The following is a 26,836-nucleotide window of genomic DNA, read 5'->3' as shown; positions in this document are numbered from 1 at the left end:
CCTTCTCAATTAGCAATATCAATTCTCTGGAGGGAGTAAACATGTGAAACGGAGGGGGGGGCAAAAGGAAACAGCAATACTAAACCTTTCCAGAGGAACGCCCACTAGTGTGAATGGAAAACAGTGGATTGGAAGGTAGGAAGTGTGAACCTTGCTATCATGATGGCAAAAGCTGTATCTTTAATACGAAGCTTAGCTCCTGTGTGAATGAGCCCTCAAAAATGAGAAGGGAGAGGGGAAAGGATGCAAGGGACTGGATTTTAGGAAAAGTTTGGTTTGGAGGAAGGAAGGAAGGAAGGAAGGAAGGAAGGAAGGAAGGAAGGAAGGAAGGAAGGAAGGAAGGAAGGAAGGAAGGAAGGAAGGAAGGAAGGAAGGAAGGAAGGAAGGAAGGAAGGAAAAGAAGGAAAGATCACACAGACCTCTGAAAATAAAGCATACAGCCAACCATCTACTCCAAAAACTCTGCTGAGGCTGCAACACTGTACCTGCTTTCCTGGGAGTAATCTCCACTGAATACACTGGGACATATTTTCTCTGTGAAATAGCTTCTCATTTGTTCTTTCAGTGCCTCTCCCACAAGTGGTGTGATTGGGAGTACAAGAAGAATCGTAGTAGAACACCTTAGAAGGCCTCCCAAGGCTCTGAGGCAGTTCCAAAGCCTGAGGCAGCCCACACCACTACAGATTTCACGATGGGCTAAATATTTCCTGGATGGGGATCCTCAATTCGGAGAGGTTGCTCATCCAAGGAGAATACAAAGCCATAGTAGATAGTACTAAATTAATTTATTGCAACAGAAGTGAACTATGACTAAATTCTTCCACACTTTATTTTATTGGAGGTCCAAGTCTTTGAGGTTGCAAAATAAGGTCTCTTTTTCCAATCTTGAGGAGGCAGGATTGACAAGGTGCATTTAATTGCTGATGGCAGAGAGTCGACCTAATTCCATAACCTGGATAGCTGAGTTTTTAAAGAGGGGGATTCATCCATTGTCTTTGTTTTAGTGTCGAGATCGTGGAATCTAGTTTCATCAAGGGTTTCATGTGTACCACCTTTTGTCAGGCTTCTTCTTACATATCCACCGTTTTTCTTTATCACAGGGAATGTTGTCCCAACATTTTCGGGGGCTAGAGCAATACGCTTTTAATACGACACACAGTTCATGATCTAAATTGTTTGGCTGACCTGTCTTCCAGAAACTGAAAACAAAAAGCAGTACTAATAAATCATAAGAACATAAGAACATAAGAACATAAGAAGAGCCTGCTGGATCAGGCCAGTGGCCCATCTAGTCCAGCATCCTGTTCTCACAGTGGCCAACCAGGTGCCTGGGGGAAGCCAGCAAGCAGGACCCGAGTGCAAGAACACTCTCCCCTCCTGAGGCTTCCGGCAACTGGTTTTCAGAAGCATGCTGCCTCTGACTAGGGTGGCAGAGCACAGCCATCATGGCTAGTAGCCATTGATAGCCCTGTCCTCCATGAATTTGTCTAATCTTCTTTTAAAGCCATCCAAGCTGGTGGCCATTACTGCATCTTGTGGGAGCAAATTCCATAGTTTAACTATGCGCTGAGTAAAGAAGGACTTCCTTTTGTCTGTCCTGAATCTTCCAACATTCAGCTTCTTTGAATGTCCACGAGTTCTAGTATTATGAGAGAGGGAGAAGAACTTTTCTCTATCCACTTTCTCAATGCCATGCATAATTTTATACACTTCTATCATGTCTCCTCTGACCCGCCTTTTCTCTAAACTAAAAATCAGTTGATCCAAAGTAATTGATCCACACTGGATGTACACTATGTATTAAGAAGATGTTCACCTCAGTTCTCTCTCACTCTTATGCTGCATACAGACTATATATTTAAAGCACATTTGTTTTCCCCAAAGAATCCTGGGAACTGTAGGTCACCCCTCATAGAGCTATAATTTCCAGCACTCTTAACAAATTATAGTTCCCAGGATCCTTTGGGCGAAATGGTATTTAAGATTCATCCATATCCATCATGGGAGATATCTTTGTTACTGTGACTTATTTCTCACAGTATATACCTGTATCCCACAATATATTATTACAGCTATTTCTCACAGTATATTGTTTCATTTTATTTCCTTTCTCAGTTATATAAATAATATTGTTATTTCTCATACCAAATTACAAAGAATTGTGTGTGATCTGGAAGGTACAATGCTGTGCTCACGGAACTTCAATCATTCCCCCCCATTAATTTAAGAATTTTACATCCCCACCTTTCAGCCCTAACATTTTCAAGGCATCTAATCGATAACATCCTCCATTTGAAAAAATATGTGCTTCAGAAAGAACCAGGGATACCTAGGTCCAGTACCTCTGAATAGGGTGGCCTTATCTGCATATCATGGCTACTAGCCATCTGTCCTCCACGAATTTATCTGATCCCTTTTCAAAAAGAATCTAAACTAGGATAAAGCAGTACTTGCTTCACCCCTGAATACAGATTCAGTCAGGCGGAAAGTGAAAAACGCCTAAATCAAAAGAAAGCTTTGTAGGCATGTAAGTAATGTGGTCTTTTTTTTAAAGCAAGGAATTAAAATATACTGACCTTCTCTTTCCCTAAGACTGCAACCCTACAAAGGTTGCCAGGTTCATGGCCTGAGACTGATCCTGTATCTTTAGGAGAACAGAAACTCAGCCAAGCGAAGGTGTTCTTGCAACTCTGTAAGGGAAAAACCACAAGGTGGAAATCTCCCTTCCCCCCGCACAACTTTTAAAGATACAGAAGACCTCTTGGAGGCTGGGCCTGGCAACCCCGAGGTCTTCTGTATCTTTAAAAGTTGTGCAGGGGGATGGGAGAATTCCACCTTGTGGTTTTTCCCTTACAGAGTTGCAAGAACACCTGCACTTGGCTGACTTTCTCTTCTCCTAAAGATACAGGATCAGTCTCAGGCCATGAACCTGGCAACCCTAAATCCTACCCACACCTGAAGGCCCATTGAACTCAATGGGTCTTACTTCTAAAATGGACATGCATAGGATCCCATGATTAACAAAGAAGTGGGAGTGACAAAACACGTCAGCAGTCCATGGAAGGATAAATAGAAGCAAGTCCTTCAGTCTGTAGCAAAGGAACTAATCAGTAACTGGGGAGTGGGGCTGGGGCCAACAATAACCATTGAAAATGGGCTCCTTTTGACTTCCCAGAAGGAGTGCTCTGCTGGTGGTGCCTCTGAGTGAGCTCTGTCTCAGAGGAAGCTTTTTTCAGTTAAAAACCAGTCAAGAGGAATTTTTGACTGGCGTAAATGTTCTCCAAGGCAAAGGTGAACCGAAGAGATTATCCACGGAACTTCGTTGAGCTGTAGATAGCTGGAATTGATCAGGAATCCCCTGAGATAAGAAGGCTTATCTAGCAGCAGAAGACGAAGTCAGGACTTCCAGCAAGCTGTGCTGAAAAAAAGTGATACTTTTTTCCCCCCTTAAAAACGTTCTATAACGAGCGAGCCTTCTTCTGTCTAAATCTTATCATTTGGTTTAAATTACTACAGTAAAAGAGACTTGTTTACGAATCAGCAATTGAGAAACCTGGGTGAGTCACACTTTTTTCCATTTATATAAAATTAAAGAAGAAAGAAAATTTAAAGAACTTAATTTATAGTTTAATGACAAAAAGCTGGCTTGAATTTGGAATTATAAAGATTAAAACGGATGAGAGGCAACTTATCCGATAAGATGATTTGATTATTTGAAGGAAATATATCTGGGACTATTTTTTTTCTTTTGTTTTGGACTATTCTCTTTGGACGAATCTGCTGTTCGTGTATATTACTGATGGTTGGGTGCTGTGAACCAAACTTGTTTTGCATTCCTGGACGTGCAGGAGATAAGAACTGTGCTGGCTAGATCATACTAACAGGCCTGGAATATTAACTCTTTTGTTAATAAAAAAGAAACAGACTGCCTCTAGGTTTGGGAACATTGGTTAATAGCAGAAACTAAAGGTTTTTTTTTCAAGAATGACAACTAGGAAAGCAACTAAAGCCCTGGAGCGAAGAGGTTCAACTGATGCACAGGAAGGGGCTGTCTCCCCAGACATGTTCCAGAAAATAATGGATGGGATTAGTGATCTTAAACAAGATCTCAAACAAGAGATGAAACAGGATAGACAAGAAATCAAAGATGAATTTGGCAAAATGAAGATGGAATTGAAAGATATAAAAAAAATATCAAAATAGAAGTGGATGAGATTAAAGGCACAATTGGGCAAATAACACAGGAGGTAAAAAACGTTAAAGGAAAGGTGCAAATCTTGGAGAACAGAACAGATATGTTAAATATGGAATTGGAAAAAATTTGGATCATATCGCTGTGATGGAATTGAGAGATAAAGAATATTGTTTGAGATTTCGTGCAATTCCTGAAGAAACAGGTGAAGATATCAGAGATAAAATGGTTAATGCTCTGGTAAAATTTTTGGATTGGAATGAAGATCTGATGGAATTTGAAATAGATAAAGTTTATAGAATCAATTCAAGATATGCAACAATGAAAAAAATTCCAAGAGATGTGCTTGTGCATTTTGTAAAAAAGAGGACCAGAGATATGGTACTACAACAACATTTCAATAATATCTTTAAAATTGATGGCAAGGAAATACTGGTGATGAAAGAAATCCCTATTAGACTTTTACGCAAGAGAAAAGAATATGCTTTCTTTACAGAAAAACTTAAACAATGTAAAATTCAATTTAGGTGGGATGTTCCAGAAGGAGTGATTTTTACATTCAGACAACAAAAATATCGATTGAATACTGTTCAAAAAGCAAGGGACTTCTTGAGAAAAGCTTCAAAAGACATGGAAGAAGACAAACTCAAAGAAATGGATATAATTCCTGGGAAACAAAGACAACAGGAACATGCAGAGGAGGGAAAGGAAGATGATGGATTAAAGGGAGCATCAGTTACTTTTTAAAATACATGCTTAAAGATGGATTACAAATATCTAACTTGGAATATAAATGGAGCTAATATGTCGCAGAAGAGAAAGAAAGTGTTTCATTATTTGAAAAAATTAAAATTGGATATAATTTGTCTACAAGAAACTCATATCAAGAAGAAAGATTCTAAATATTTGATTTGTAAAAATTTGGGTGAAGAATTTATTTCGGCTGGATCAAAAAAAAATGGTGTTGTTCTTTATATTAACCCACAATTGTTTCCTAAATTGATATTATTGGACGACAGTGGTAGATTTGTGGGGGTTGAAATTACTTTACAAGGTACGAAAATTTTGATAGTGGGCATTTATGCCCCCAATGAAGATAAAACAAGGTTTTACACAGGACTTATGGAAAAATTGTCAGAGTTTTCATATGATCATTGGTGTGTTATGGGTGATTGGAATGGAGTAATTTTACCAAAAATGGACAGACTTTCTGAGAAAAATATTAAAGAGACACAAGGTAAATTACCGAAGATTTGTTTTGAATTGATGGAAAATTTAGAATTGGTGGATGCTTGGAGATATATAAATGACAATGCAAAAGAATTTACTTATTTTTCAGAAAGACATAAAACATTCTCGGGGATTGATATGATTTGGATGTCTAAAAACCTAGTGAAAGACATTTCCAAAATGGATATATTACCAAAAACCTTTTCGGATCACAATCCAGTGATATTGACTTTTTTTAAAAAAAATCTTGGATTTAGATGGAGACTAAATGAATCTTTATTACAGAATGATAAAATAGTGCAAGAATGTAAGAAGAAATTAAAAGAGTTTTTTGAACATGATTTACATAAAGGAACAGATGAAAATATTGTTTGGGATACAAGTAAAGCATTTATGAGGGGATATTTTATTAAATGTAACTCTGAATTAAAAAAGAAGAAACAACAGAAAATGCAATTAATCTTGGAAGAAATAAAACAAAAAGGAAGAATTGAAAAAGAATCCAACTAAAGTTTCTATTGTAAATCAAATTAAAATGTTACAGAAACAAGTGTCAATGTTGACAGTTAGAGAAATTGAAAGGAAATTAAACTTTGCTAAACAAAGGACTTTTGAATTTGCAAATAAACCGGGGAAATTGCTAGCATATAAATTAAGAAAAGAATGACAAAAAAATCTTATTTTAAAGATACAAGAAGGAGATGAGATGTTGACAGACAATGTAAAAATCCAAAGGGTTTTTCATCAATATTATTCAACTTTGTACAAGTGTCAGGAAATTCCCTCTGAAAAAATAGAAGAGTATATATCTAAACAGAATTTGCCTAAAATTACAGATTTTCAGAGACAAGCTATTAATGGTCCTATTACGTCAAGAGAAATATCTGAGGCTATAAGTAAAATTAAATTAGGAAAGGCGCCAGGACCGGATGGACTATCAGCAGTGTATTATAAATGCTTGGAGGAGGAACTCTTATTACCTTTACAGTATACAATGAATTCTATTTTGCAAGAGGGGAAGATACCGGATAGTTGGAAAAATGCCAATATAACATTAATACCTAAAGAGGAGCAGGATCTAACCAAAACAAAAAATTATCGGCCGATATCTTTATTGAATAATGACTATAAAATTTTTACAACGATTTTGGCAGAAAGAATGAAAATAATATTGCAACAATTTATTCAGGAAGATCAAGCAGGGTTTCTACCTAAAAGACAACTACGTGATAACGTCAGGAATGTTTTGAATGTGTTGGAATACTAAGAACAACGAAATGATAAACAAGCAGCTTTGATCTTTTTAGATGCTGAGAAAGCATTTGATAATTTGAATTGGAAATTTATGTTTAAGGTCCTGGAGCAAATGGATTTTGGAGATAACTTTATAAAATGGATTAGATCTATTTATACATCTCAGAAGGCACAGATAATTGTTAATGGGGGGTTAACGGACTCATGTGAAATACAAAAGGGTACAAGACAGGGATGTCCATTATCTCCCCTTTTATTTATTTTGGTCTTGGAAGTGCTGCTTAGAGATATAAGGCAAGATAAAAGGATTTTGGGAATAAAGGTAAAAAAGGAGGAATATAAATTGAGAGCATTTGCTGATGATTTGATAATTGTATTAGAAAACCCTTTGGAAGGAATTAATGCATTGATGGACAAATTAAAAGAATTTGGACCGTTAGCAGGATTTAAGATCAACAATCAAAAAACAAAGATGCTGGTGAAAAATTTATCTTCAAGGGAACAAAAAGAGTTGATGGACAAGACAGATTTTAAAATAGAGGAAAAGTTGAAATATTTAGGTATTATTATGACAAATAAAAATTCAAAGTTGTTTCATAATAATTATGAAAAACTATGGACAGAGATTAAGAAAGACTTGTTAAGATGGGATAAATTACAATTGTCATTAATGGGAAGAGTATCCGTGATAAAAATGAATGTACTTCCGAGAATGATGTTTTTGTTTCAAACAATACCTGTAATATCCTCTGATTTACCTTTTAAACAATGGCAAAAAGATATTTCTAAATTTGTTTGGCAGGGAAAAAAACCAAGAGTTAAATTTAAATTATTACAAGACGCCAAAGAAAGCAGAGGACTGGGATTACCAAATTTGAGACTTTATTATGCTGCTTGTTGTTTAGTCTGGATAAAGGAATGGTTTTTATTGAGGAATAAAGGCTATTGGATCTGGAGGGCCATAACCTGAAGTGGGGATGGCATGGATATCTATGGTATGATAAAGTAAAAGTAAATGTGGATTTTAATAATCATTTTATAAGACGTCCTCTGTTGAAAATATGGAATAGATATAAACCAAGGTTCTATTCGAAAATACCATTATGTGTCTCAAGTCAAGAAGCATTTTATAGAAGAGAAATGGCTGGAAAAGAGAAATGGTTAACATATCAAGAACTATTAGAAAATGTACATGGAAAATATATAATGAAAGAGAGAGAACAACTGATAAAGGAAGGATATAGTTCTCAATGGTTTGCCTATTTACAATTGTTAGAAAGATATAAAATGGACAAGAAAATGTATGGGTTTGAAATAAATAAATCTGATTTTGAAATAGGTTTGTGTACAAATGATGAAAATATAATTGCGAAAATGCATAAACTCTTGCTGAAAATGGATATGGAAGAAGAACAAGTAAAAGAGTGTATGGTAAAGTGGGCAAAAATTTTTGGTTATAATATACAAATGGATCAATGGGAAAATATGTGGAAAAAAGGCTTGAGATTTACATTATGCTATAATCTTAAAGAAAATTTCTATAAAATGATGTACCGTTGGTACATGACTCCAGAAAAGTTGTCAAAAATGTATAGTAATGTTTCTAATGTATGTTGGAAATGTAAACAACAAGAAGGATCATTTTATCATATGTGGTGGTTGTGTAAACAGGCAAAATTATTTTGGGCACAGATAGGTAGGATGATGCAAAAAATCCTAAAGATAAATATTCAGTCAAAACCAGAATTTTTTTTATTGGGTTTTATGGATAAACAAATAGAAAAGAAATATGGAAGAATAATATTATATATGATTACGGCAGCAAGATTATTATATGCACAAAAGTGGAAAATGGAATCTACACCAACAACGGAAGAATGGCTATTGAAATTAATGGACTTAGTAGAGATGGATAAATTGACATGTTTACTTAGAGAAAAATCGACAGATACATTTCTTAAGGAATGGAAGCCTCTCTTAGACTTTTTGTTGAAAGATCAAAATGAAATGATGATACTGGGATTTGACGATTAATTAAGATAGACTGTGGAGAAAAGTGATTTTGTATGTATCAAGGGACAGGTTTGATATATATTATATATTTATAGCTGATCTGTGACAAATCGGAAGTCAAGTTTTTTATTTTCATTTTTATTCTTATTGTGTTATTTTTTTTGATTTTGTTTTGTTTGTTTTGTGAAAATTTGAATAAAAATTATTGTAAAAAAAAAGAAAATGGGCTCCTTTTGGGCGGGATATAAATTAATTAAACAAATAAGTGATAAAAATAATACAAAGCCAGCCACGGGCATCTCTATGGATGCACTTCAGCTCACATTTAAGAGGCTGCAAAATTCCTCACAAGTACATTTTCATCTGTATTCAAAAGAAATTCATGTCAAAAAATATCACCATTTATAAAGCAAAACCGAAAACATCCTCCTCCAAGGATTGTTGGGGACCAGAACTAGGGAAAGGCAGGTGCTCCAGGTGCACCAGTGAGTCACACACCCTGCAGTGCCCTGAGGGACTGGAGAGTGAATCGGGGACTGTGACAAGGAGAAGGGGGGAATGCAGGGGAATTTGGTTCTGTGGGATTGATTTCTTGCCTCTTGATTGGGATGCCTTTCATGGCCTGCTTGCTAAGGATGCAGCGACTATCAATCCCTGTCAAAATACTCAAGATCACTGCATGTCAACTATTTTATTATTAAGCTGGACAAGAGAACGTTGTTTGCCTCCTACCAAACTCTTTTTAAGCTCCTTTGCCATTTCTAGGTGCAGTCAAAGAAGAAGAGTTTTCAGCAAAGAACCAAAATGAATTCCTGACAAAGTTTCTGCTATATATAGAGAAGTTTTGTTCACACTCACGTGCTTCCAACATTTACACCTTCGTACCATCGCCATTTCCCTTTACTATAATGGAGTCCAATCCAGGAGTCTTGATGTGCAAAATTAATTTCTTTTTCCAGGAACTCCTGCAAAAAACACCATTAGCAAGTCTTTCCTGGGAATGAAGGGCTAGACTTCCCTTTCAAATCCTTTTCAGAGTACGTAACTCGCCTGGGAAAACAATAGCCCCTTCCAGATGTACAACAGGAGTGAAACATGCATCGGGAGGACAGGAGGAGTTTACATCAAAGAAACAGGTTCTGCCTCCTCTTTCACCTTCATGTACACACTTCAACTCCTGAAGAGCATAATGAATAAAAAGAACAAAAGAATTGGTATCCATTTATTTGTTCTGTGAGTTCATGAAACCATCAAAAATGAGTTGCATTAATTTTGCTTTCATGTCTCCTAGAAACCTCATCCAAATCAGCTTGAATTTCTAGGGACGTAAGTAACATTTTGTGGTAGCCAATTCCATAGTTTAATTATGCTCTTATTTTTGTCTTTTCTGAATCTCCCATCCTTCATCTTCATTGGATGACTCCAAGCTCTAATATTATGAGAAAAAAAATGTCTCTGGCCCTATCCATTTTCTCCGCAGCATGTATCATTTTATAAACCTCTATCATGCCTCCCTTCATCACTTTTTTCCTAAAGAAAGAAGCCTCAATTGTTGTAATGTTTTCTCATAAGGAACAGGCTCCAGTTCCCTGATCTTTTTATTTGCCCTTTTCACCTGACCATTTCCCATCCATCTTCCTTTAATGTGTACAATCAGTAGGCTCTCAAATAATTTTGGTATTGGCAGCGAGGAGAAGTAATTCCGGATATCATGCAAGCCTTAACTGATATGCTCATTATTTATTTAAAATATTTCTATCCCGCCCTTCTACCCTATAATAAGGCACTCAGGGTGGCTTACAAAGATAAAATCAAGCATGTGCATAATAAAATTGTAAACAATAAAATCACAAAAACATTAAATTAAAATATCTAAAATACAATTAAAATATATAAAATACCATACATACAGACACACACACACATATACATATATATATATGAGTGGTACTAAAGGGGACTACAAGGGTAAAATTTAACGTAGAAGGCATAAAATCAGTGTCAGGCTCTACCTTCAGTCCCTCCCAAAGGCTCTCCGGAACAAGATCGTTTTCAGAAGTCTCTGGAAAACCATCAGGGAGGGAGCAGAGTGGACTTCTTGGGGTAGGGTGTTCCAAAGCTTGGGGCCACAGCTGAAAAAGCTCTCTCCCGCATGCCTGTCAGTCTAACATCTTTCACTCCGGCACGCAGAGGAGACCAGAGGCAGATGATCTTAAATCCCAGGCAGGTACATATGGGTGTAAGTGGTCCCTCAGGTACATTGGTCCAAGGCTGTTTAGGGCTTTAAAGGTCAGAACCAGCACTTTGAATTGGGTCTGGAAGCAAATTGGGAGCCAGTGGAGTCAATAAAGCACAGGGGTGATATGCTCTCTGCGCTGTGCTCCAGTTAACATTCTGGCTGCTGCATTTTGAACCAACTGCAATTTCCGAACCATTTTCAAAGGCAGCCCCACATAGTGTGTGTTACAGTAATCAAGCCTCGATGTCACCAATGGATGTGTCACTGTGGCCAAGTCAACTGCCTCCAGGAACAGACATAATACACGTGGAATTCTCCTTTAAAATAAAAAATAAAAGCAGAATAGAAGGGTTGGAACCAGAGAAACTGAGGAGCTCAGTTGCTCACTTGAGGTAAGAAAACTTTGCTTGATATTCTTATCAATGAATTCCCAAAGGGAATCAAGTTCAGATTTAGGTGGAGCGAAGACGCAGTTGGTAATATCTGCAGAGTCAGTCACCTGGCAAGTGTGGCCAGCAGGAGGTTGATCGAGAAGCCAAGATGAGGCGACTTCCGGGAAGGGTGACTTCGCTTGTGCCTGCTTTTGAGACGGACTCCCGCCTCAAAAGAAGCTTATTCAGATATAAATCAGTCAGAACATTTTTATTTTGACTGATGAAATTTCTCCCGGGCAGGGAGAAACGTAGAGATCAACCTCAAAAGCCTGTTTTTGTTGGGAGGACTGGATTTCATTAATTTATGAGAAAAGGTCCAGCCAGCAATGCCGGATGGACTTTCGAACAAGCTCTATCTGTTTAATGCGATACGTTTATCTTTTCTTCAAAGAGAAAACAGACTAACAGGCAAGCACCCTTCTTTCTATTATTTTTTTTACTTGGTTTAAATTGTTGCAGCAAAAAGAGATTTGTCAATTTAATCAGCTTTAAAGAGCTTCTGGGTGAGCTATAACTCTTCTCTGTTATTCACGAAATTAACAGCTTATCTCTGTTTCTATTGCAAAAAGCTGTCCTATGGAATTAACAGCAGCCATGTGACAATGGAAAAACTCTCAAGAGATGAGCCAGTGCATTTTGTAAAAAAGAAGAACAGAGATATGACTTTACAACAATATTTCAGCAACTTATTCAGAATTGATGGCAAGAAAATATTTGGGATAGAGGAAATTCCCATCAGACTCTTATTATATGACTATGGCTATGACAGCAAGATTATTATGGAATACTGATAATGGAAGATTGGACACTGAAATTACTGGACTTAACAGGACTATTGAAGATGGAAGATGGAATTAATAGGGATAATGGAATAATGGCTATTGAAATTATTGGACCTAACAGATTTTGATGAGATGGATTAATCAATATGTTTATTTGGACTATGGTTATGACAATAAGATTATTATTATTATTAACGAGATGGATTAATCGACATGTTTATTTGGAGAAAAATTGATAGATATATTTCTTAAAGAATTGAAACCTCTCTTTGACTTTTTGTGGAAAGAATAAAGTAATGTTTATGAGATTTGATGATTAATTAAGATAACTACTGGAGGAAAGTGATTTTATAATATGATTTAAGAGACAGGATTGTTATATATTGTAGATCTATAACTGATTTGATGTGTGACAAATGGGAAGTCAACATTTTATTTTTTTTTGTTTAATCATTTTTGTTTTGTTTTGTTTTTTTGTCTTTGAATGTTTTATGATTTTGTTTTCTATGTTTTATGAAAATTTGAATAAAAATTATTGTAAAAAAAAAAAAGACAAAACATAAGAACAGAAGAAGAGCCTGCTGGATCAGGCCAATGGCCCATCTAGTAGAGCATACTGTTCTCACAGTGGCCAACCTGAGCGCAAGAGCACTCTCTCCTCCTGCAGTTTCTACCCGTGATTCCCAGCAACTGGCATTCAGAAGAGTCCTGCCTCCAACCAGGGAGGCAAAGCATAGCCATGATGGCTAGTGCCAAAATGATTTGCCGTGGCACCTTTAAAGGTGTGATTTGGCTAGTGTGGGGTAGAAAATATCAGGATAGACTCTGGAGGCATGAGATTTAAAGTTCTCATGTGTAGATAAAGGTACACAAATGCTCACACAGAAACAGCACCCCTATCCTCTGCAAACCTGGGCTCCTAAGTCTGTTCTTGCTGGAAAGAAAGCAAATGGGATAGGAAACAAACCTTTAGTGTGGCGGCACCTACACTGGGGAATTCCCTCCCTTGGAATATTATTAATATAATTTAAGAGACAGGATTGTTATATATTGTAGACCTATAACTGATTTGATCTGCGACAAATGGGAAGTCAACATTTTATTTTTTTGTTTAATCATTTTTGTTTTGTTTTGTTTTTTGTCTTTGAATGTTTTATGATTTTGTTTTGTATGTTTTATGAAAATTTGAATAAAAATTATTGTAAAAAAAAAAAAAGAGAAGCCAAGATGAGGTGATTCAACAGGTGATCAAGGAATCACATAGGGACTGCCAATGGATCCCCAACGTGAATGGGAAGCAGGGAGATATTTGAGTGGGTTAACATTATTAAATTAAAAATTTACCTTATTGAATTTGCCTGTTGAATTTTTCATCTTATTGCTGTGGCACTCATTTTTGCTCTCAGGCAGGACTGTGGAATGGCAAGGCCAGCATCCCACATAACAGGAGCACTGGTCCTTCCATTCCTTGCCTGGATGCAACCACAAACCATGAGTATTATATGGAAAGCATGAGCCCAAGTGCCGAGCCCAACAGCTCTTGCAGACCACAGGACATCCTCTATGAACAAAATAAACATTTGGGTCAGTAGTTTTAGTTTTATCATAGCTTGGCTATTAACCAAATTCCAATCAATGGATAGTCACGACTAGCTAGAGATGTCACGCCCAGCCACGCGGGAGGGATCTGGAACCAAGGTTTGGACTTTCATCTCTGAATGTGGCCAGAGAAAACGTTTGAGGCCTGGAGCTGGCATGATAGCAGCAGAACAGGGGAGCTGAAAGGGTGTCGGGGGTGCTCTTGCTTTGTGGGGACCAGTGCTGCTTTGGGACTAGCAGCCCTTCTCTTGGTGCCTGTTCAATGATGCCCACCCGCTTTACTCATATGTTTCTTAAGAGATATTACGAAAAATGAGACAAACCCCAGTACAGGGCTCCAGAACTCTCTCGTCACTGGAGCACAGTTATGTCACATTGCCCCCATGACTCATTTCTGCTCATGAGGAAGAAGAGCAGGGAGTAATTAAGGTGCCCAGGTGCTACAACATGGAGGCTGCCACAAAACGTTTAAAGGCACCCAAAGGCCATAAAAGCATTAAATTGCAAACGATTATTCCTGGCTGTTATGTATTCTCCTCACCTCCTCTTCAAGACTTTCAATAGAAATCAGCACGGATTTTTCACTCTCACAAAATTTTGTTGCTCTGTGCCATGGCTTTACTCTGTCTTCAAATAAATACAAGGTTTCTTTATATGGCACCCACTGTAGATGAAGCTTTTTCTTAATGTCATCTTTGAACCAAGCCAGGAATTCACAAAGAGAAAAAAAAAGAAGAAGGTTGGGGAGAGGGACGAGAAGTCAGGTTGAAGGTGTGTGGGTTTTTGTTTTTAAAAAGAAAGTCAATGTACATTGCATGCTGTTATTCCATTCCAATCCATCATAATTTATTAAAACAATCCAATCCTGTGAAATGTTTGCTCTAATAATGAACACGTTTAGCCTGGTTTCATGGAGACGCATCACTCATTTCCTTCCCTGTTTCCATCTTTGCATTCATCAATAGATTTGTAACCAATTTTTCTAATAAATCGATTTAGATACTAGACACTATTGGAAATGCGGGTTCTAGGTCACGCTAAAAGCAAATCCAGTTTGAGAACTGATTTGGAATGTCAATGACACCTCCCTGTTGGCGTAGAACATTCGTTTTCCCACACACTGTCAAATGCGCATCACTGGGGCACTCAGGTGTGTCTCATGCCATTAAGCCCATAAAAATTAGAGTGCCCTTTTATTTATTTAAATTTATATCCTGTCCTTCATCCCCATAGGAGAAGAGGGCAGCAAACAAAAACACGAATGACACTCTAAAACGTCATAAAAACAGACTTTAAAATATATTAAAACAAAACATCTTTAAAACATTTTTTTAAAAAAGGTTTAAAAACACCTTAAAAAACAATGCCAACACAGATGCAGAGTGGGATGAGGTCTCAAAAGGCTTGTTCAGAGAGGAAGGTCTTCAGTAGGCACCAAAAAGACAACAGAGATGCCCTTATAGTTCCAGTTCAGTGGGATATGCTAATAGTCCCCTAAACTAACTCCAAAACCCTTTCCCTGATACCCCATTGCTTTCTCCTAATCTTACCTGACCTGGGGACAGCAACAGAAAGGTATCTCCCTCCCTCTCACACCTGGAATGGTGCAACAGCAGCATCCCAGGTGCAAGGACACCTGATAGGGAAGGTTGATCTGCATTGGTGGGAGTGGAGCAATATGACCTCAAGCCTAAATGTGGAAGGGTCCTAGCTCACCCCATATGTGGGGTGAGACATTTCACTCTTTGTATCCCAAACTCCCACAATTCAACCAACTTATCACTAATTAAGAAGTTATTCAAGAAGGAGCTCATCAACTTGCACAGCACAAAAATCCAAAGTCACAAGATTTGTCTCATCTGAATTTCCCCGTGTTTTGAAGGTCTGTTGAAAGTCCATTTTCCCAAAGCGGAACAAATATTCAGTGTCAGATGCAGAGGAGAGTAGGACCCCTGTACTGTCAAGAGCTGTGCAGATGAGGGACTTTCAACAGGGTAGAATCCCCCCACACCGGATTCTTCAGCATCAGTGTCTCAAACAAACTTACCAATCGCAGCTTGTATTTCATTCACCTTGGAGATCCATCCAACCAGTTCATCTGCTAACTTCTGAGTTTCACGAAATATTTCAGAATCTAAAAGGTTTGAAGAATTTAAGCCAGTGGAGTCTCAAAGAGCCACCCACATATATCAGATGAATGGCCACATTCTAGCATGAAACAAAAAGCAGAACCCCATATGGAACCCAGATAGAAACAGTCCTGATTCCCTGTTTCTAGAGTCACCAAGGGGAGAAAGCAGTCTTAACTCCCACCCAAATGTGAATAAAGAAACATTCAAGGTATGTCAAGGATAATTTCTCTCCCAAAATTAGGATTCAAAGTTCCAGCAATAAGTACTTCTTTCCTGTAGCTGAAACTAATTTTGGGGGGAAATATTCTCAAGCAAGTTCTCCACAAGGTTAAATTCTACATCAACACTTTAAATGCACAATATTCTCAATTTTGAATGCCATAGGATTAAAAAAAAGATTTTAGAAAACTAGTGAGAATACTGAGATGGGCACCTCACTTAAGGAGATGCCAGAGGTCAGTGGTAGCAGCCATGCTTTGCATACAGCCAAGTTCAATTCCCAACATCCAGTTAATAGAAATGAGAGCTGAAAAAATCATTGTTGAGATTAAGGATGAACACATTTCCTCTTCGTTTTCTTTGTTTCCATCACTTGTTATCTCACACCTGACCCTGCTACACATCTCTCCCTTGTCCAAGTTTAGTTAATGTTCCTTTACTCCAAGAACACATGCCAAAATACTTATGTCATAAGTCACAAAAAAATTGGCTATCTAAACAACTTACAAAAGTTGTGGTGTCTCCAAAACTGCCAGACATATGAGCAGCTGCTGGAGGGTAAACCCTTTTGAGGACTAATAACAACGTCAGCTCATGTTACATGCATGAAACATGCAACATTTTTCTGTTAGGTAATTGTGTGCATAACTGCAGACTGCCCAATCGGACTGGCTTTGTTGGTGATTCACGGTTTTCCACCACCTTCAAAAAGAGACTCTGGGGACCCTGAAGTATGTATGCCATAAGGCAGCCTTTCCCAACCAGTGCGCCTCCAGATGTTGTTGGACCACAACTCCCATCAGCCTCAGCCAGCATTGCCACTGGTTAGGAAAGATGGGAGTTGTGGTGCAACAACATCTGGAGGCACACTGGTTGGGAAAGGCTGCCATAAGGTATGCATCTGAAACTGGCATGACTTTGCAGTGGTCACTTCCTGCATCTCAAGATAGCCAATGTGACTGCTTTTCATGGGGCACTTTAAAACCAGCCCATCTTAATATGGTCTGAGTCATAACCATTTCCATTGTATTAAACTGGAGCTATGCACAATGGTTCTACAATCATTAAGTATCTTATCAATAAATTCAAAGTAAAGGATTATTTCCTTGCTACATGAATAAATATACAAATCTGTCTGAGAACAAATGGGAAAGAAGGATCAATGTCTCTTTCAACATGAGGCAACGGAGAAGTTGGGAAATGGGAGGAGGGAAGTCTGAATGAGTAAACATGTATATGACAGGTTTTTGTAACAGGTTTCCTGCACATAAAATTAATTAATTGCTAGGGGCTTCACTCACCAATCGGCATTGCACTTACTGTCACCAAAGCTCCCCCTCCTCCCCATGGTAGCAAAAGCTCCCTCGTCCCCCATGAGTAACCAAAAATGGAAATGGACTGCCTTGAAGTCGATTCTGACTTATGGCGACCGGGTGTTCATGGTAAGTGGTATTCAGAGGGGGTTTACCATTGCCTGCCTCTGAGGCTGAGAGGCAGTGACTGGCCCAAGGTCACCCAGTGGGCTTCATGGCTGTGTGGGGATTTGAACCCTGGTCTCCCAGGTCGTAGTCCAGCACCTTAACCACTACACCACACTGGCTCTCTATGAGTAACCAAAACCCTCCCTTAACCCTCCTAGGATCACCCAAACTCACCCTCGAGTCACCAAAGCTCCTCTTCCCCACACCGGTTGCCAACACTCCCCACCCTGACACAGCAACACACACCAGACTCCCCCCACAGAGTAATACACTCCCCCCTCACTCCCCCTGCCTTGCCCTTTGCTGCTGCCACCTCCCTGGCACCGAGACTCCTCACCCCACCCGCCTCTGTTGCTAGGCTGCTGCTGCTGGCTTCTTACCCACCCAGGTCCAGGCCCTCCCTCCTGCTGTGGGCCTCTGCAAGTATGGCCAACATGGGCTGCCTCCCCCTGCATAGCCTGCACAGCCGAGGTCAGCCTCTGCTGCTGCACTGACTACTGCCTTGGGCTGCCTCTGCCGCAGGCCTTCACCATGACATGGCTGGTGGAGGCCTCTGCAGCCGCCTCTGGATAGCCTGCCCACCGTCCACTGTTGCATGACGTCCTGACGGTGTGCGCTCTTACAATTTTATATAGAGAGACATCCTTTGAATGTATAAGCACCTAGCAGAGAAGCTCTGGAAATCTGATCTTCCAAAAAGCTTTGACAGTGAATCTGCTTTTACTTTTGGTTTAAAATGCACAACATTGTATTCTGCAGCTTAAGGTAATGTAGGAAAGACGCTGCAGATCGATACAGAGTTTAGAATTTCAATATCTCTGACCCCAGCATCAGAGTTTTCCGCAACCTACACAGAGGAAGACGATTGGGGCTGAAAGCCCAAGGAAAGTGAGGGTGCATGGAAGGTTCATTGTAAGCATGCACATGTGATGCTGTAGAACCGGGGTGGGGATCCTTTTTGACTCCATGGACCAGATCTTTATTAGGATCTGCCTTGTGGGCTAAATTTGTCATTATGACATCTAATAATTGACAGCTGGGAAGGCCACCCACCAGTCAAAATTCCTTGTGCTTCCCTTAAGTCTCCAAGGTGAGGGACTTAAAGGGAAAGGGGGGAGACGGGAGACTTAGGAAAGGCTTTAAGACAGCCCCTATGCTCCTGTTTGAGCAAACGGGAGCACAGGAGCTTTTGCAAAAAATGCATTTGAAGCCATGTGAGCTGCTTTAAAGGGCACATTTGCACTGGGCTTTCATCACTGCTCAGGTAATGAGTGGGGATTAAATCCTGCCACCTTGGCTGTGCAGTCTTCTTCCCTGCTGGGAATAGGATCATACAGCCAATGCAGGATTAAATCTTGTCCTCCTGCCCATCAGCAGATATCACTAGAGACATCACCTGATGGACAGGTGGACATGATTTGGGGAAGATGGCCTCACAGGCCAAATTGGACCCCCTGGAGGGCCATGAATGGTCTAGAGGCTGGAGGTTCCCCACCCCTGCTGAAAAACAGGGGCACTGCTTATACATGAAGCAGAAACTAAGATGAGCACATTAACAATCAGTGCTTTTCTAGTGCATGAGTGAATCTTCAAGCATCTTCTCTTAAATGGATGGTTTTTTAAATCCTAGAATTGCCCATACAATGTCCCTGATTTCCACCTCCTGTGGGTTCCATTTCTTCTATTATTTCCAGATTCACTAGCCTGCCTTTTCTGAGTCCCACAGCAAAATCAACCACTTTAGTGGATTTATAACAAAATGGACAAATATGCAACAAGTATGTGTGAAGGTTGATTCTGATTGATCAGATCTGAAATACATATCTTTTCAGCTCCCAACGCTGTTCAGACTGAATATTGTGAATGAGGCAGTGGGGTGGAGGAATAGCATTTCCAGAGGTCAGCTGGTAGGTGCTTAATTCCTCCTCCGCCACCACTATTCCATGAAAGACCAGTCACATCCCAGGAACATTTCTCCCTGCTGAGTTAAGAGACTGTTAAGAAGTTCTGCTGTAGAGTAATACCCCTGGGTAGGGTGGGGGGGTAGGAGTGGTCCCGAGTGTACTGACTGAAACTCATTGCTTACCATTTTTGCCTTTGAGAGATGGTTCCTTTATGATAATAAAATCCTTAATAGTCTTAAATGCTTTTAGTAGCGTAGATGTTGTTTTTGATTCCTGAATATCTAGAAAAGATTTAAGAAGGAAAAAAATGATATTCCAACACACTAGTCTGAGCATGGCTGCACCTCCACTGTGGAATTGCTGGGGCTGATTTGGAATCAAGGCTCTCCATGCCTTAGCCCTGGAGCCTGTTTTCCCCTGTAGGGCAGTCATGTTTTCTAGCACATAATGTGCAATGCTGTGAGCCTGGTGAACTGCTTCCCCCATCCCTGTCTACCAAATCCATTGTGATTAGGAGTCTTGTTCGGAATGTGGCCGCGCAAGCATTGTGGGCACATTGGGGAACAACAGCATAACCAGCCAGGGACGCAGCACCTTCCTCCCACTTTGTCTCTCCAACTGAAGTTGGGAAAAGGCACCCCTGGTGGCTGTCACCACAGAGCAAGGCAAAAGCCACAAGCACTCATAGTCTGTGGACTTGTATATTTAGGAGGAGGCACTGCCCGGACAGGTAAAACCATTGTATCCTCTTCATTTATAGCAGGGATGGGAAACTGGATCTGACCAATGGACTGGATCTTTACTTCCACCACCACTTCCACAGGCCAAATTTGACAGGTGGATGGCGTTGCCTACCTGTCAATCACCTGACATCAGGTGACTGCTACCACTCGGTGCTGATCAGCTGATTGATGCCAAGAGCAAGCCCCTTTGAAGGTATGCTGTCAATGCCAATCACATGATAAGGTTTGGATTCACATTGCACCTGCAAAAGGACATGTTTACTCTCCACATTGGCAGAGGAAAATACGTCTAAATTCATTAGCACTGACCGCCCACCTTCAGAGGGGCTCAGGTGATTTGCTCTGTCAGTGAGCCCCCCCTTCCCAAACAACAGTTGGAAGGGCATTTGAAGGGCATTCCTTTGTTACCATATATTTAGCTGACCCACACCTAACGGCACATATGACATCAGGTGTTGGGTAGGTCAATGTGGCTGGGGAAGATAGTTTCACTGAAGCTGGACTATGCCCACTTCTTTCTTTAAAAATATGCTCCACACTGAAGTAAACCCAGCCAGGATAATTCTAAAGGTTTTTCTTTGCTAGTAGAGTTGAACTTACACAAAATGATTGACCCAAGTGCAGCGAAAAATAGGACCAGGCACAGCATCACTGAAATATATATACCAATGGAAGACTGGAAGAACTCTTGTATATGATATGAAACAGCAGCTAGTTTTCCTTGAAGAACAAAGAGAAAGAAAATTCTGCTTTAACTGTGTCATGAGCCAGCATCCCAGCATCGTCCCAGCAAGGAAGGCGTTGTACCAATATTTGCATATATGCAAAAAACTATAGTAAAGTGTAATCGATATCAAGCAAACCTATAAATCATGTGTTTTCCAAACATATAAGCTACCTACCTTAAAGAATCCATAATTATTTAGACTCATTATAGTGTGGATTTAGGCCTGGTTTTAGCACCACAACAGCCTTGGTCACCCTGATTGATGACCTTTATCAGGAGACAGACAGGGGGCGTATGACTGGGGGTGTTGTTTTATTGTTTTACATTATTATCTGTATTATTTTAAATTGTTTTTAGATTTTTAAGTGCCTTTTACGGTTTTAAGGTTGTGCATAGTTTAATTGTATGATGACCTTTGTCGGGAGAGGGACAGAGGGAGTGTGACTCTGTTGATTCTCCTTGATCTCTCAGCGGTGTTTGATACCATTGACCATGGTATCCTTCTGGGGAGACTCGCGGAGTTGGGAGTTGGGGGCACTGCTTGGCAGTGGCTCCGCTCCTACTTGGCGGATCGTCGCCAGAGGGTAGTAATTGGGGAACATTGCTCGACACCCTGGACTCTCCATTGTGGAGTCCCTCAGGGGTCGGTTTTGTCCCCCATGCTTTTTAACATCTACATGCAGCCTCTGGGTGCGGTCATCAGGAGTTTTGGAGTGCGTTGTCATCAGTATGCTGATGACACGCAGCTCTATTTCTCCTTTTCATCTTCTTCAGGTGAGGCTGTTGATGTGCTGAACCGCTGCCTGGCCGCGATAATGGACTGGATGAGAGCTAATAAACTGAGACTCAATCCAGACAAGACTGAGACACTGTTGGTGAGTGCCTTCCCTGCCCAGATGGTGGATGTTTATCCTGTTCTAGATGGGGTTACACTCCCCTTGAAGGAACAAGTTTGTAGTTTGGGGGTTCTTTTCGATCCTTCCTTGTCTCTCGAAGCTCAAGTGGCCTCGGTGGCACGGAACACGTTCTACCACCTTCTGCTGGTAGCCCAGCTACGCCTCTATCTGGACAGGGACGACCTCGCCTCAGTTGTTCATGCTCTGGTAACTTCTAGGTTGGATTACTGTAATGCGCTCTATGTAGGGCTGCCCTTGAAGACAGTTCGGAAACTTCAGCTAGTGCAAAACGCAGCAGCCAGACTGTTAACGAGGACCAGCCGGTCCACGCAGATAACACCTGTTCTGGCCCATTTGCACTGGCTACCTATCTGTTTCCAGGCCAGATTCAAGGTGCTGGTTTTGACCTATAAAGCCTTATATGGTGTGGGACCGCAATACCTTGTGGAACGCCTCTCCCACTACAAACCTACCCGGTCACTTCGCTCAGCATCTAAGGCCCTCCTCCGGGTACCAACTCACCAAGAAGCCTGGAGGACAGTTACTAGATCTAGGGCCTTTTCTGTAGTGGCCCCCGAATTGTGGAACAGCATCCCTGAAGAGGTACGCCTGGCCCCTACGTTACTATCATTCCGGCGCCAGGTTAAGACCTGGCTATGCTCCCAGGCATTTTAATGTTTAATGTTCATAACTTTTAAACTTTTATATTTTGTTTAATATAGTATTTTGTTTTGTTGCTTGTGTTTATCGTTTGTAATCTGATTTTACTGTGTTATTTTTGTATTTTAACCTTTTTGTACACCGCCCAGAGAGCTATTTGCTATGGGCGGTTTATAAATGAAACAAATAAATAAATAAAATAAATAAATTGTATTTTAATTGTATGCTTTTCTATGTTTTTAACTACATGTAGTTTCATTTGTAAGCTGCCCGGAGTTCCAGTTTGGAAAAAGGGCGGGGTAAAAATAAAGTTTCATTCATTCATTCATTCATTGGTTCTCCTTGACCTCTCAGTGACTTTAAGAACATAACAGCCTGCTGGATCAGGCAAGTAGCCCCCCCCCAACTCCAGCATCCTGTTCAACCAGATGTCTATGGGAAGCCCACAAACAGGACCTGAACACATGAGAACTCTCCTCCCCCCCCCGCGGTTTTCAGGAACTGGTATTCGGAAGCATATTGCCTCTGAGTGCAGAGACAGAGCATTGCCATCATGGTTAGCAGCCTTTGATAGGATTATCCTTCATGAATTTGCCTAATCCTCTTTTAAAGCTGCCCAAATTGGTGGCCGTCACTGCCTCCTCTCCGAGTGAGTTTCTTATCTTAACTATGCACTTTCAACATCACTGACCATCATGTCCTGGATTGAATCAATGGGTTGGGAGCCGGAGGCACCTATATTATGCTGGCTGTGCTCCTACTGGCATGGTAGTTGACAGAAAGCAGTACTAGGGGACTGTTGCTTGACTACTTGGCTTTTGAGCTGTGGGGTCCTGCAAGGGTCTGTTCTGTCTCCTATGCAATTCAACATCTATACGAAACAGGTGGGAGCTGTCATCCAGGTTTTTGGACAAATGACGACAGTTCTATCTCTCCATTCCATCAGAATTAGGAAAAGCTGTGAAGGTGTTGGACCGGTGTCTGGAAGCAGCAATAGGTTCGCTGGGGGCCAATAATGTGAGACTGAACCCTGATAAGATGGATGTGCTGTGGGTGAGAGGTTTCCATGTCCAACAACAACAACAAAAATGTTATTATTATTATTATTATTATTACACTTGTATACCGGCCCATAGCCGAAGCTCTCTGGGCAGTTTACAACATAAAACTCAATACAAATTCCACATTTGATACAACTGAAATAATAAGAAAAAACAATTCACATTTTATGTAAACACAACTGAACAATACATCTCTAAACAATACACATAACATGAAAACAAAATGAATCATATACAAAACAAAAAGAAAAAAAATAACAATGATAAAATATATCTAAAAATTTCCATGGAGGTCAAGTATTCTCTAATTTTCCACTGTGCTTCTCCCCACCTGACCACCACCTTCTGTAGCCAGAATCATTATGAACATTTCTCCCATTGTCTTCTTTCTGGAGGACGACCCCAAGACGACTCCAAGTGCGACACTAAGTGTGCAAGAATTAGGTGGATGACCTGCTTGGGGAGGTGTTGCAGTCGCCCTGAATGAACAGTTTCAGTGTACTGATGATAGCTTGCCCCCAAAACTCCTAATGGCTTCTCCCAAAAGCTTCATATAGATGTTAAAAGCTTCATATAGATGTTAAACAGTGTTGGCAAAGATTATGCCCTATTGGCACATCACAGCATAAGGACCGCAGGGCCAACACACAGTCTCTCAGTGGTATTCTCTGGACAGGGCCTTGCAGGTAGGAACAGAACTACTGATAAACGGTGCCTTCAAAACCCACCCCATAGAGCCTATCCAGGAGCATATCATAGTCAATAGGATCAAAAGCCACACAGAGATTTAGAAGCAAGAGCAGAGGTGCATTTCCACTGTCCTTTGGTCCAAATACATTATTCCAAAGATTCAAAGGAATATTACATCAAGAATGTAAGTCCCTTGCACAAACACACTTGCATTAACAATCCATAATAAACAATATATAATATAGCTATATTAAATAAATGAATACATTAGTAACGGCATAAAATTAGTCATGATGTAAATCATCACAACCATTTCATCAAAGGCAAAGTTGTCATAATAAGATTGTTTTATATATGGGTGCTGTACATATCTACTAAGAAATAAGTTCTGTTCAACAGGGCTTACTCCCGGTATGTGCATATAGGATTCCAGCCTAAGTCAACAGTGGTAATTAGTCATTCAGGAAGTTATTTAATTAGGATTAGTTGCAGTATCAATCGAGTCATGAAAATACAAACAATAAAATGAAAGAGTCAGATAAAATTAATTGAAGTGAGAGAAATTAGAGTTGATGTCAGTTCATAAATAAGTTGCACAGTCTTCTCACAGGATTTAAGAACATAAGAACATAAGAAGAGCCTGCTGGATCAGGCCAGTGGCCCATCTAGTCCAGCATCCTGTTCTCACAGTGGCCAACCAGGTGCCTGGGGGAAGCCCGCAAGCAGGACCTGAGTGCAAGAACACTCTCCCCTCCTGAGTCTTCCGGCAACTGGTTTTCAGAAGCATGCTGCCTCTGACTAGGGTGGCAGAGCACAGCCATCATGGCTAGTAGCCATTGATAGCTCTGTCCTCCATGAATTTCACAGCTACCAGTAGTGAAGCAGCAAATTCAGAAGTGCAGGCTCCCTTTATGTTAGTCACAGTCATTCCCCCTCCACCCCATTTTTGCTGGTGGGTTGAGAATGAAATCCTTGTTAATGCCTTCTCCCACAACAACAGACATCCCTAGGAGGCAATCAGGATGAAAGAGGAGAGTGTAAGCTACTGAGAAGTCTCTTCTCAGTGGCTAGCACACTCCCCTTTCATGCTGATTGGCTCACAGGATGCTAGAGACATAGGGACCTGGCTGAGACCCTGTTCCCCAAAGAGTAAAGGGTCTAAGACTCCCCAAGACCCTGGACAACTACACTAGAACTCATGGACATTCAAAGAAGCTGAATGTTGGAAGATTCAGGACAGACAAAAGGAAGTACTTCTTTACTCAGCGCATAGTTGAACTATGGAATTTGCTCCCACAAGATGCAGTAATGGCCACCAGCTTGGATGGCTTTAAAAGAAGATTAGACAAATTCATGGAGGACAGGGCTATCAATGGCTACTAGCCATGATGGCTGTGCTGTGCCACCCTAGTCAGAAGCAGCATGCTTCTGAAAACCAGTTGCCGGAAGCCTCAGGAGGGGAGAGTGTTCTTGCACTCAGGTCCTGCTTGCGGGCTTCCCCCAGGCACCTGGTTGGCCACTGTGAGAACAGGATGCTGGGCTAGATGGGCCACTGGCCTGATCCAGCAGGCTCTTCTTATGTTCTTAGGTTCACCACTGATAGCTACATACAGACATTACAGAGCTGGTGCATTTATTTTAGATATTTGCAGGCTGCCTTTTAGGACCAAGCCCTCCCAAGGAGGCTTCTGACATACAGAAACACAAAACACATTTATAATGAACTTTCCTCTGTTGACCCACTGCTGATTATTATGGAAACAAGAGCAAGGTCTGCTTGCAATGGGGGAAATTAGCTGGACTGAGAAACGTCACAGATCATTAAATCATATAAGTAAAATCCTTAAAGCCAATTAACATAATTGATTGAAGTACAATGCTTTAAAGCAGTCTCAGACTCTATTCCCAGGGCCACCTGAGAGGGCTAAAAATTACGGAGATCCACCAGTCACCAAACAGCTGTGGAAGAGCGGAGCCAGTAACAAAATGGAGGCAATGATTGGCACAGTCAGCTGGCAATTACTGACATCATTTTCTGTTGATATCTAAACCCTCTTTGGGAACTGCCAGATGCTTTGCCAGAGTACTGGCTGTGCTCTGCCCCCTACTTGAATGCTTTTGCCTGGCAGGAACATGTCCTTGAATTGTGAGAACCCCTCTTGCTTTCCTGAATGGGGAGGCATATGTGGGTTACGGGCATATGTAGGAACCTCTGGCTTTTGCTGTACAAAGATAAGAATCACTCACACCTGTTGCCCCACCTCCTTTTGCCTCTAGTCCCACCCACCACTGACATGTGGCCCTTAGCAGGTTGCCCATGAGGGAATGTGGCCCTCGGGCTGAACAGGTTACTCACCCCTGCCCTAGACCATTGCAGTTAGTTGAGTTAAGTAACTGCTGGGCTCATTTAGCATTGCAGACTTTTCTCCAGCTCTCCCCAACACAGTTGGTCATAATTCTTGTTCCTCTATCATCTTCCCTTTCCAATGCATCCCTCCTCTATGAAATGAGCCACTTCTGGGTGGGTTGCATACATACCCTTTCGGGGAGGGTGTCCTCTTCTGGCATTTATTTTCACTT

The 26,836-nt window shown here is 40.6% G+C and overlaps 1 protein-coding gene across 1 annotated transcript; it reads right to left on the bottom strand.

The window, feature by feature from the left end:
- Positions 1-1,039: 1,039 nt before the first annotated feature.
- Positions 1,040-26,836, bottom strand: LOC133363695 (C-type lectin lectoxin-Phi1-like). The gene is made up of 7 exons (XM_061582962.1): positions 26,795-26,836; positions 20,823-20,942; positions 19,662-19,760; positions 15,791-15,877; positions 14,285-14,436; positions 9,548-9,654; positions 1,040-1,199 (listed from the first exon to the last, which is right to left on the bottom strand). The coding sequence occupies exons 2-7, from the start codon at positions 20,869-20,871 to the stop codon at positions 1,040-1,042; spliced, it is 654 nt and encodes a 217-aa protein (XP_061438946.1). The 5' UTR covers positions 20,872-20,942; positions 26,795-26,836.

This window comes from Rhineura floridana, chromosome 9 (genome assembly GCF_030035675.1).
Source record: "Rhineura floridana isolate rRhiFlo1 chromosome 9, rRhiFlo1.hap2, whole genome shotgun sequence".
Taxonomy (NCBI): domain Eukaryota; kingdom Metazoa; phylum Chordata; class Lepidosauria; order Squamata; family Rhineuridae; genus Rhineura; species Rhineura floridana.
Note: the sequence above shows the minus strand (reverse complement) of the source record. Positions and strands in the feature narration are given on the sequence as shown.